Below are 12,923 nucleotides of genomic sequence, written 5' to 3'. Positions count from 1 at the left end.
TATGTGTGTGTGTGCGTGCGTTTATACACACGTATCTTTTTTTTTTTTTTTTAAAGATTTTATTTATTTGATAGAGACACAGTGAGAGAAGGAACACAAGCAGGGGGAGTGGGAGAGGGAGAAGCAGGCTTCCCGCTGAGCAGGGAGCCCGATGCGGGGCTCGATCCCAGGACCCTGAGATCATGACCTGAGCCGAAGGCAGACGCTTAACAACTGAGCCACCCAGGCACCCCTACACACGTATCTTCTTTATCCATCTACCGATGGGACACTTAAGTTGCTTCTCTATCTTGGTTGTTGTAAATAATACTGCGATAAACGGAGGTGCATATATCTTTTCAAATTAGTGTTTTCATTTTCTTTGAGTAAATAGTAGTGGAATTATTGGATCATATGGTATTTTTGTTTTTAATTTTTTGAGGAATCTCCGTACTGTTTTTCCACAGTGGCTACACCAGTTTACCTTCCCACCAAAGGTACGTTAGGGTTCTTTTTTCTCCACATGCTTACCAACACTTCTTTCTTTTTTTTTAAGATTTTATTTACTTGACAAAGACACAGCGAGAGAGGGAACAAGCAGGGGGAGTGGGAGAAAGAGAAGCAGGCTTCCCGTGGAGCAGGGAGCTCAATGCGGGGCTTGATCCCAGGACTCTGGGATCATGACCTGAGCCGAAGGCAGACGCTCAAGAACTGAGCCACCCAGGTGCCCTACTTCTTGTCTTTTTGATACTAGCCATTCTGACAGGTGATATATCTCATTTTGGTTTTGATTAGGTCCACTTTTTAAAAGTTTATTTATGTAATGTCTACACCCCACATGGGTCTCAAACTCATGACCCGAGATCAAGAGCCTCATGCTGTACTGACTGAGCCAGTCAGGTGCCCCAGGTTAGGTCCACTTCTAATTCTAGTTCTTTTGCTATTTCTACCACATCTGAAGTTAACTTCCTCCACTGAAGTCTAGAACCCCCTCAGAGTCATCCATGAGGATTGGAATCAACTTCTTCCAGACTCCTGTTAATGCTGATATATTGACCTCCCATCAGTCATGAATGTTCTTAACGGCATCAAGAATGATGATTCCTTTCCAGAAGCTTTTCAGTTTATTTTACCTGGATCCATCAGAGGAATGACTATGGCAGCTGTAGCCTTACGAAATTCTTTCTTCCCCTCCCTCCTTTCCTTAGTAAGCTGTACACCCAACGTGGGGCTTGAACTCATGACCCCAAGATCAAGAGTTGCGTGCTCTACTGACTGAGCCAGCCAGGCACCCCCTCAAATGTATTTCTTAAATAATATTTAAAGTTGAAATTACTCCTTTATCTTTGGAATGCAGAATGGATGTTGTGTTAGCAGGCATGTGAAAACATTAATCTTGTCCAGCTCCATCAGAGCTCTTGGGTGACTGGGTGCATTGTCATTGAGCAGTAATATTTTGAAAGGAATCTTTTTCTGAGCAGTATGTCTCAACAGTGGGCTTAAAAAACTTGAGTAAACTAGGGTGCCTGGGTGGCTTAGTCGGTTAAGCCGACTGACTCTTGGTTTAGTCTCTGGTCATGATCTCACAGTTACCGGATTGAGCCCCATGTTGGGCTCCCCACTTGGTAGGGAGTCTGCTTGGGATTCCCTCTCTCCCTCTGCCCCTCCCTCCCCAATAAATAAATCTTAAAAAACACTCAGTAAACCATGTTGTAAACAGATGTGCTGTCATCCAGGCTTTGTTCCCTTAAACAGCACAGGCAGAGTAGATTTAGACTACTTGTTTTTTCTGGTTTTTAATATATATATATTTTTTTAAGATTTCTGTTTATTTGACAGACACAGCAAGAGAGGGAACACAAGCAGGGGGAGTGGGAGAGGGAGAAGCAGGCTTCCCGCGGAGCAGGGAGCCGGATGGTGGGGCTCGATCCCAGGACCCTGGGGCCATGACCTGAGCCGAAGGCAGACGCCCAACGACTGAGCCACCCAGGCACCTCTTAAGATTGTAATTTTAAGTAATCTCTACATCCAGCTTGGGGCTCGAACTCACAACCCTGAGATCAAGAGTTGCATACTCTACAGACTGAACCAGCCAGACACTGGATTTAGCATAATTCTTTTTTTTTTTTTTTTAAAGACTTTATTTATTTATTTGAGAGAGCCCAAGAGGAGGTAGGGTCAGAGGGAGAAGCAGACTCCCTGCTCAGCAGGGAGCCTGACGTGGGACTTGATCCCGGTACTCCAGGATCATGACCTGATGAGCTGAAGGCAGTCGCTTAACCAGCTGAGCCACCCAGGCACCCTGGATTTAGTATAATTCTTAAGGGCCTAGGATTTTCAGAATATGGTCAATGAACATTGGCTTCAACTTAAATTCACCAGCTGCATTAGCTCCTATCTAACAAGAGAGTCAGCCTGTCCTTTGAAATTGTGAAGCCAGGCTTTGACTTCTCTTTAGCTGTGAAAGTCTTAGATAAGGCTGTTTCCTCTACACTGAGAATCTTTTGTTTAGTGTAACCACCTTCGTTAATGATGTTAGCTAGATCTTTTGAATAACTTGCTGTAGCTTCTACATGTTTGACCTTGTTATGGAGATTACTTCTTCCCTTAAACCTCATGAACCAAACCAACCTTTGCTGTCCTGCAGCTTTTCTTCTGCAGCTTCCTCACCTCTCTCAACCTTCATATAATAGAAGAAAGTTGGGGCCTTGCTCTGGATTAGGTTTGGCTTAAGGGAATGTTGTGGCTTGTGTGATCTTCTGTCCAGACCACTAAAACTTTCTCTGAAACTATCACTGATAGGGCTGTTTTGCTTCTATTCTTATATTAACTGGTAAAGCACTTTTCATTTCCTTCAAGAACCTTTACTTTGTATTCACAAGTTAGAAGATTGTTTGGCGTAAGAGGCCTAGCTTTTGGCTTGTCTCAGCTTTCAGCATGCCTTCCTTACTAAGCTTAATCATTGCTAGCTTTTGATTTATAGTGAGAGATGTGTGACTCTTCCTTTCACTTGACTTAGGGGCCATTTTAGGGTTATTAATTGACCTAATTTCACTATTGTAGTGTCTCAGAGAATAGGGAGGCCTGAGGAGAGAGGGGGAGAGATGGTGGAGGGTGGGGAGACATGACATGGCACTGAATGGCAGGCAGGTCAGTGGAACCGTCAGAACACATTTATCGATTAAGTTTGCCATCTTCTGTGTGTGGTTTGTGGTGCCCCAAAACAATTAGAATAGTAACATCAGAGATAACTGGTCACAGATCACCATAATAAATATAATAATGAAAAAGTTTGAAATATTGAGAGAATTATTGTGATACAGAAACATGAACAAATGCTGTTGGAAATCAGATACCGATAGACTTCCTTCACACAGGGTTGCCACAAACATTCAGTTTGTAAAAAAAAAACATTCTGTGAAGCATAATAAAACAAGGTATTCCTGTATATGGTTCCATTTATATGGAATGTCCAGAATGGTAAATCCATAGAGATTAAAGGAGGTGGTTACTAGGATTGAGGGAATTGGGGGTAGGTGGGAAGTGACTGCTAATGGGTATGGAGCGTTTCTTTTTCAAGTGATGAAAATATTCTAAAATTGGTTGTGGTAATGGTTGTACAACTTTGTGAATATACTAAAACTACCACTAAATTGTACATTTTAAATGGGTGAATTGTATATGTGAATGATCAATAAAGCTGTTTCTTACTAAAACTGGACAACTGCTGCTTCTGTAGTTGTACCATAGTCTTTCTTGCCTTGTTTTTGGCTTTCTAAATGAAGAGAATGTTATATTTAATTGAATCTGGGATAGAATATCATTGAGTGCTTTAAATATATTTTTCCCCTTTCTTACCCCCTTACTGTAAAAATATTGTTGAAATGTTGAGAAATTTTGGGGCGCCTGGGTGGCTCAGTCATGAAGTGTCTGCCTTCGGCTCAGGTCATGATCCCAGGGTCCTGGGATCGAGCCCCACATTGGGCTCCCTGCTCTGCGGGGAGCCTGCTTCTGCTGCCTGTTTGTACTAGCTCTGTCAAATAAATAAACCTCTTTAAAAAATGTTGAAAAATTTTAAAGCATAGAAAAGTGAAGGAAATGTAAATTATTATTTTGGAATAGTACCCAGAGACATACTGTTAAATTTTTGGTGTGGTATTAGATATTTGTGTATAGTTTTTTTCATATATAATGATGCAGAGTCCTACAGTTTAAAAGGATTAATGGTCTTTTTGGTGTAGCTAGGTTACTTTTTAAATTGCTTTGTTGGGGCCAATTTAGAAAAGTGAATTACTGGTTCACTTCTGAGGCATGTTTAATTTGTTAGTTTTTGAAAAAAAAAACAAAACTAGTATGCAAGTGAGCTTGAAATTACCCTCTGACTCCACTGCCCCTGAATTTACCTTTTTTCCCCATGACTATACTACTTTTTTTTTTTTAAAGATTTTATTTGACAGCACAAGCAGGTGGAATAGAGAGAGGGAGAAGCAGGCTCCCCACTGAGCAAGGAGCCCGATGTAGGGCTCGATCCCAGGACCCCAGGATCATGACCTGAGCTGAAGGCAGTTGCTTAACCAACTGAGCCACCGAGGTGCCCCTTCATGACTATAATTTAAAAAAGATGTTTCAAATGAATGCCAGGCTTCCACAAATGAATTAATGGTCTTACTACTGTACTTCCTAATACATTTTTTTTTTTTTTTAGAGATTTATTTATTTGACAGTGAGAGAGGGAACACAAACGGGGGCAGTGGGAGAGGGAGAAGCAGGCCTCCTGCTGAGCAGGGAGCCTGACGCGGGGCTCGATCCCAGGACCCTGAGATCATAACCTGAGCCTAAGGCAGACGCTTAGTGATTGAGCCACCCAGGTGCCCCCTAATATTTTTCTTTAATGTTCCAGAATTATATTTTAAAAATATGCCTTATTAAAGTATTTGGATACGATAAAATCTCTTTTACGTGTACAGTTGACAAGTCTTTAACAACATGGGTTTGAACTGTGTCAGTCCACTTACGTGGCGGATTTTTCGGATTTTTTTTTTCCCCAGTGAATACATTTTTTCTCTTAAAATTTCTTTATAACATTTTCTTTCCTTTAGTTTGCTTTATTGCAGAATACAGTATATAATACATATAATACACACAAATATGTGTTAATTATCAGCAAGGCTTCTCATCAACAGTAGACTATTAGTAAAGTTTTTGGGGAGTCAAAAGATATACTTGGATTTCTGACTGTGACTGCTTGGTGGGTCTGCCCCCTCTGCTCTCCTGTGTTATTCAAGGATTAAACTGTACAGTTCAGTGTTTCAATAAATCTGTTCAGTGTTTTGATAAATCTATTCAGTTGTATAACCACCACAGTAGAACTCTTACTCCCCAAATTTCCTTTGCACACAAGCTCTCCTCACTTCACCCCCATACTTTGGTAACCACTTTATTTGTTATCTTTATAGTTTTGCATTTTCTAGAACTTAAAATGAATTAGACAGTTTTTTTTTGTCCTTTTTCAATTAGCATGATTTTGTACATCCGTGTTGTTACTCATATCCATGGTTTATTTTTTGTTCTTGAATAGTATTCCATTGTATACATGGACTTTGGAGTTGTTTTCATCTTCTCTATTTTGAATAAAGTTGCTGTGAATGAACATTTGTGGAAAAAGTCTTTGTGAAGATATGTTTTCATTTCTCTTGGGTAATACCTAGTAATGTAATTGCTGAGTCTTAAGGTGTTCTAACTGTATAAGAACTACCAAACTGTTTTCCAAAGACCTTACCATCTTAATGTTTCTATTAATTTCCTGATATTCCTGAAAGGATAATGTTTTTAAATATTTTTTTTTTTTAAGATTTTATTTATTTATTTGAGAGAGAGAGAATGAGAGACAGAGAGCATGAGAGGGAGGAGGGTCAGAGGGAGAAGCAGGGAGCCCGATACGGGACTCGATCCCGGGACTCCAGGATCATGACCTGAGCCGAAGGCAGACACTTAATGACTGAGCCACCCAGGCGCCCAAAGGATAATGTTTTTAAACGTATTTCCCTGGGATGACACATAATTTAGCTATTAAGCAGTGTTTCATAAAGTTACCATCTGCATTGTACCTTAAGGTATTCCTTATGTTTAGTGTTAATGTAAGCTAAGGGTGCTTGTTAAAATGCAGGTTCTTGGGTCTTAGGACCAAAGATTCTGAATCAGTGAAGTTGGAGAGCTATGCATATGGTAATATGGCGTTTAGTCTTTTATAAAGGCATAGTTTTCATTAATATATTTATTAGGTTAGTGTTCATTGAGCTGTTTTTGGTTCTTCCTCTGCATTCACATGCGTTGTTCTATTTTTTTAAAGATTTATTTATTTGTTAGAGTAGAGAGAGAGCATGTACGCAATGGGAAGGGCTAGAGGGAGAGGCCTTGATCTCACAACCCTGAGATCAGGACCTGAGCCGAAATCAAGTCGGACGCTTAACTGACTGAGCCACCCAGGTGCCCCTTGTTTTAAGTAGGCTCCTTACCCAGTGTGGGGCTTGAACTCGTGGCCCTGAAATCAAGACCTGAGCTGAGATCAAGAGTCAGATGCTTAACTGACTGAGCCACCTAGGGGCCCCTCATGTGCATTGTGTTACCTATTTTTTCCTTTACTTGGGAATCTCTAAGATTTATCTGGACCCCTTTCTTTGGTCGCCACCTAGTGGTAACAAATAGGAACCATTAGAAGTTTTGCTAGTTAATTGAATTCATATGAGGTGGACAGTGTCCTTCTAAAGGAGGAAGGGTGGAAACATCCAAAGATAAGTTCGGTTTGTGTTTGTGATTAACCAGATGCTCAAATGTTATGTTTGCTATATGAATGTTCTTTCCTCCCATGACTTTGAAATACAGTTTATTTGTATTTACTTGGGAAATAATTTATTTGTAAGAAAATTAGAGCCTGTAACTTTTTTTTTTTAAGATTTATTTTAGAGAGTGGTGGGGCGGGGATGAGGGGCAGAAGGAGAGGGAAATAGAAACACAAAGCAGACTCCCTGCTGAGCGCAGGGCTTGACCCTTCCACCCTGAGATCACAACCTGAACTGAAACCAAGAGTCAGACACTGAACCGACTGCACCACCCCTGGCGCCCCTAGAGCCTATAACTTTTTAATTTTTATCTAAACTGCCAGCTCAATTATTTGTACTAGGAAATGGGCAGGTGTCTCCCTAGTTCCCTTTTTATTTTTTAAATATGTATTTTTTTTTTAAGATTTTATTTATTTGACAGAGAACACAGCAAGAGAGGGAACACAAGCAGGGGGAGTGGGAGAGGGAGAAGCAGGCTTCCCGCTGAGCAGGGAGCCTGATGCGGGGCTTGATCCCAGGACCCTGGGATCATGACCTGAACCGAAGGCAGACACTTAATGACTGAGCCACCCAGGCGCCCCTTTTAAAGATTTTTTATTTGTTCATTGGAGACAGAGCATGAGCAGGGGGAGAGGCAGAGGGAGAAGCAGGCTCTCCACTGAGCCAGGAGCCGGACGTGGGGCTCGATCCCAGGCCGACGCTGAACCATCTGAGCCACCCAGGCGCCCCCCCCCCCTTTTTTTTTTAAGATTTTATTTATTTGACAGAGTGAGAGAGCACAAGCAGGGGGAGCAGAAGGAGAGGAAGAAGCAGGCTCCCTGCTCAGCAGGGAGCCCTATGTAGGGCTCGATCCCAGGACTGTGGGATCATGACTTGAGCTGGAGGCAGACGCTTAACCATCTAAGCCACCCAGGTGCCCCCTCCAGTTCCCTTATTTAATGAGTTAGATCCTTCCAAACCATGCTGTGAATTAGTTTTGAATTATATGAAGTTTTGATTCTATATGTCTTTTATTACAGATTCTCTTGTTCTTGGCTTTTAGTTTACTTTCTTTTACATGTTTTTAGTTTTTTTACTCAATTTTTTAAAATTTAAAAAATTTCATTTATTTGAGAGAAGGGGCAGGGAGAGAGAGGAGAGCCCCAGTGCGGGGCTCGGTCCCAGGACCCCAGGATCATGACCCGAGCCAAAGGCAGATGCCCAACCGAGTCACCTAGGCACGTCTACTAGTTTCGATGATTGTATTTTTGTTAAAATTCTTGCCTTTTTATACTAGCTTGACAGAAAAAAAGACCTATTGTGAAGGGATATTGTATAACAAAACTTACTTTGTAAGGTCTGATTTTACTTTTCCCTTACAGAAATGGTGGAATCAATGAAGAAAGTAGCAGGAATGGATGTGGAGTTGACAGTTGAAGAAAGAAACCTCCTATCTGTTGCATATAAAAATGTGATTGGAGCCAGAAGAGCTTCCTGGAGAATAATCAGCAGCATTGAACAGAAAGAAGAAAACAAGGGAGGAGAAGACAAACTAAAAATGATTCGGGAATATCGGCAAATGGTGAGATTATCATATCCTACACATCTTTAAAGAAAGATGCCTTCTTGGCATCTGGTTTTGGATATTTTATTTTAAAGTTTTATTAATTTAATCTCTATACCCAATGTGGGGCTTGAACTCATGACCCCATGATCAGGAGTGGCATGGTCTTTCTGGCTAAGCCAGCCAGGTGCCCCAGGTTTTGGACATCTTTCTTAAGATTGATTGATTCATTGATTTGAAAGCGAGAGCGCGCAAGTAGGGGGAGGGGCAGAGAGGAAGGGAGAAGCAGGCTCACCACTGAGCAGGGAGCCTGACATGGGGCTCCATCCCAGGACCCTGGGATCATGACCCGAGCTGATGGCAGGTGCTTAACTGACTGAGCTACCTTGGTGCCCCGGTTTTGGACGTTTTATTTTATTTTTATTTTTTAATTTTTTTAAAGATTTATTTGGCAGAGAGAGACAGCAAGAGAGGGAACACAAGCAGGGGGAGTGGGAGAGGGAGAAGCAAGCCTCCTGTGGAGTAGGGAGCCCAATGCGGGGCTCAATCCCAGGACCCTGGGATCATGACCTGAGCTGAAGGCAGACGCTTAACAGCTGAGCCACCCAGGCGCCCCAGGTTTTGGACATTTTAGATCACAGCCTAGTATGCATGTGTTGTATACGTGTGTAATAACATTTTATATTTTAATGGATTTGCATTTTTTACTTACCTGGATTAGGGAATATAGTCTATACAATATTTCAGGAAAGAGATGAAGAATTTTTCTCTGGAAGCTGCAGAGGGCGTTCAGTTTTGAACACCACACAATTAGAGAAATAATTTAATCTTTATTTTTGTTGAGTTAGCTGGAAATGCTTCATTGAGTGACTTGAAATTACCATTCAGGAGAATTTAGCAAGTGTTTTTGTACCTCTTAAGAACCACACAGGGGCGCCTCGGTGGCTCAGTTGTTAGGCATCTGCCTTCGGCTCGGGTCATGATCCCAGGGTCCTGGGATCGAGTCCCACATCGGGCTTCCTGCTCGGCGGGAGGCCTGCTTCTCCCTCCCCCACTCCCCCTGCTTGTGTTCCCTCTCTGGCTGTGTCTCTCTCTGTCAAATAAATAAAATCTTTACCAAAAAAAAAAAAACAATAACACACAATTTCCTAGGTGCTGTGGGTGTGAAGATGAGACAAATAACGTTACTATGCTTATGGAGGCTCAGTCTAGGCATTGTTTTTTTTTTTAATTTCTTATTGTTATGTTAATCACCATACATTACATCATTCGTTTTTGATGTAGTGTTCCATGATTCATTGTTTGTGTATAACACCCAGTGCTCCATGCAGAACGTGCCCTCTTTAATACCCATCACCAGGCTAACCCATCCCCCCACGCCCTCCCCTCTAGAACCCTCAGTTTGTTTTTCAGAGTCCATCGTCTCTCATGGTTCGTCTCCCCCTCCAATTTCCCCCCTTCATTTTTCCCCTCCTGCTATTTTCTTCTTTTTTTTTTTAAACATATATTGTATTATTTGTTTCAGAGGTACAGATCTGTGATTCAACAGTCTTGCACTGTTTTTTTTTTAATAGAAAAAAATGTTAGAGGGCATTGGACATTTCATGAAGTTATTGTTTCAGATATTACATTTGTTTATATAAATATATGTAATTTTTCTTACCGTGAGTTTTTGTGAAAAAAGTACAGTAGCTATTGATCTAGTCAGTGGTTTTCAACTAGAGGTGATTTTGCTCTTCAGAGAACATGTGGCAATCTTTGAAGACATTCTTGGCTCTCACAACTTGGTGGGTGCTACTGGCATCCAGTGGGTAGAGACAGGGGTGCTGCTTGCTGTATATCCCTTTGGGCATAGGACAGCACCACACAGCAAAGAATTATCTGTCCCAGAATGTCAATAGGACTACTGCAGAAACTGATCCTGGTGAAAGAGGCACATATATACACGTTTAGAATACAGCGAGGGAAATTTACAGGAAGACTCCCGAAGTAGCCCGGGGAATGAAATTGGTAGGAAGAAGGAAAACAAAGTACCTTTTTCTATTTTTAAGGATTCTATTTGTGAGAGAGAGAGCACAAGCAGGGGGAGTGGCAGGCAGAGGGAGAAGCAGGGTCCCCGCCAAGCTAGGAGTCTGATGCGCGGGACTCGATCCCAGGATCCTGGGATCGTGAGCTGAGCTGAAGGCAGAACACTTAACTGACTAAGCCACCCAGGCATCCCCAGAAACTACATTTATTAATTATCTCTACCTCTGTTGGACACCGTTTTGAATGGGGAGATATTTTTTATAAAGTACATATAATTGTGCAAAGTAGGGTATTTAAATGACCCTGTAAAGAATAGGTTATTGTTTTACTTTATAGATGGGAAAACTAAGGTTCTGAGTGATTGATTAACATACCTGGGGTCATAAAGAAGGATATCAGTGTGTCCATTAACCTCAAATATGTTGGAACAAGAATATGGATTGTCAGTAGAAAAGTTTGGTGTCTCAGCAGGATGATGAAATGAGAAAGTTAAAAGTGCTGAAGAGAGAGAAGTCTGTGCTAAATTGTGGCATTTGGACTAAGTAGGAAAGGAAGCAAAGAGAGGGACTGATAAATCAGGGAAAGATGAAAGATTCAAGAGGCTGGGTGTCTTGATGTGTCCCTAAGTAGAAATAACAGGAATAAAGGAAGTAAAAAATGAAGTTACAGTCCAGTAGTAAAATAGAATTTAAGACTTGGATAAAGCAACACAGTTAGGGATATTGACAAAAAAGGTCATGGAGTTGAGATCAAGGAACTGTGTTGAAAGGAACATGGGTGTAATACCTTGGTGTGATACCAGGTATTAGAGTGATAGGCTATGAATATGGATGAAAGACCTATAGAGATCCACTGATGACAGATTCTTAGAAATTAGAACATGGAGGATGAGCTTCCAAAGAGGAGCTGTTTGGAGTAATAGCCAGTTATACTGAGTCAGTGGGGAGCTAGGAGAATTCAGAAGTTGTCTTGGTCCTCTAGTAATTGCCACTTGAAAAGACACAAGGGAGGTAGTTTATTCAGGAAAGATCAGGATGAGATTATAGAAGAGAGAATAGGGGAATTCTTTACAATGGAAAGAAGGTTCCAGAGGGCATAAGAACTTGGAAAGGTCAGCAGTGTCACCATGAATTAATAGAAAACAGAGAACAAGATAACGTATGTGTATTCGGTGGTGGTATGCATTTTTAGTGTGATAAATTTTAGATAAGTGGCAATATTTACTTTAGTGTACAGATTTTTGGTGCTTATAACGGACTGTGGATCTCAGCCACTAAAGTGATTGGCTATTGAGCATAGTAGTGGTTAGAAATATGAGCATTGGAGGCAGACTGTGCCTGGGTTTGAATTTTTATTCCATCTCTTGTGAACTGTGACCTTAGGCTTTTCAGCCTGTCTGGGTTCAAATCCTGGATCTCCCTCTTGAAGTTCTTTAAGTTGTTGATTTTTGGCCAAATACCATAATCTTTGCTTCCCCCATGTAAATGGAGACATAGTTTCTACCTCATTAAATATGCTAATTAATATAAATGTGCAGCATTTAGTAAGTAGTAATTAGTGTTACTCTCAGTTCTGTAGCTGAATCATGAGGTTGTTGGTTGGTTTGTTTTGTTTTAAGATTTTTTTTTTTTTTAATTCATGAGAGACAGAGAGATCAGCAGAGGGAGAAGCAGGCTCCCAAGGAGCAGAGAGCCCGATGCGGGACTCGATCCCAGAACCCTGGGATCATGACCTGAGCTGAAGGCAGACGCTTAACCATCTGAGCCACCCAGGCGCCCTTAAGATTTTATTTTTAAGTAATCTCTACACCCAGTGTGGGGCTTGAACTCAGCTGTGAGATCAAGAGTCACATGCTCCACCAACTGAGCCAGCCAGGTGCCCCTGTGTGGTGGTGGTGGTGGTTTTTTTAAAGCACTAAACTAACAGCATGTAGAAGGAAGATAATTACTATAACCTGGAGACAACTTTTCTCTGCTTTTTTATCAAGAGTGGGGAAGAAAGTTTGGAGAGAGATGTTTGTTATGTTTACTGTGGCTCTCTTCCTCAAAACTAGAGGGAGAATGTGTCAATTTATGTAATTTCTTAGACTTAAACAATTTTTGACTTTTTTTTTTTTCAGGTTGAGACTGAGCTAAAGTTAATCTGTTGTGACATTCTGGATGTACTGGACAAACACCTCATTCCAGCAGCTAACACTGGCGAGTCCAAGGTTTTCTATTATAAAATGTAGGTTCTATACTAGAAGGGAAAATGTCAGATTAAATGTTGGCCCCCTAGAATTACCACTTTTTCTGTGTAGGTGTTCAACTTTTATTGAAAGAATAGTTGTTTTTTGTTTTTTTTTTAAAGATTTTATTTATTTATTTGAGACAGAGAGAATGAGAGAGACAGAGAGCACATGAGAGGGGGGAGGGTCAGAGGGAGAAGCAGACTCCCTGCCGAGCAGGGAGCCCGATGCGGGACTCGATCCAGGGACTCCAGGATCATGACCTGAGCCGAAGGCAGTCGCTTAACCAACTGAGCCACCCAGGCGC

At 41.4% G+C, this 12,923-nt stretch overlaps 1 protein-coding gene across 2 annotated transcripts in view; it reads left to right on the top strand.

Annotated features, from left to right (window-relative positions):
* Positions 1–12,923, top strand: part of YWHAE (tyrosine 3-monooxygenase/tryptophan 5-monooxygenase activation protein epsilon) — a 52,433-nt gene that overhangs the window by 30,635 nt on the left and 8,875 nt on the right. For both annotated transcript variants that reach the window (XM_081806127.1, XM_081806126.1), the window contains exons 2-3: positions 8,180–8,379; positions 12,509–12,615. In XM_081806127.1, coding sequence (XP_081662253.1) covers positions 8,180–8,379; positions 12,509–12,615 — 307 coding nt within the window. The remainder of the gene's footprint in view (positions 1–8,179; positions 8,380–12,508; positions 12,616–12,923) is intronic.

This window comes from Leptonychotes weddellii, chromosome 15, assembly GCF_054177405.1.
Source record: "Leptonychotes weddellii isolate Sample4059 chromosome 15, ASM5417740v2, whole genome shotgun sequence".
In the NCBI taxonomy this organism is placed as follows: Eukaryota; Metazoa; Chordata; class Mammalia; order Carnivora; family Phocidae; genus Leptonychotes; species Leptonychotes weddellii.
Note: the sequence above shows the minus strand (reverse complement) of the source record. Positions and strands in the feature narration are given on the sequence as shown.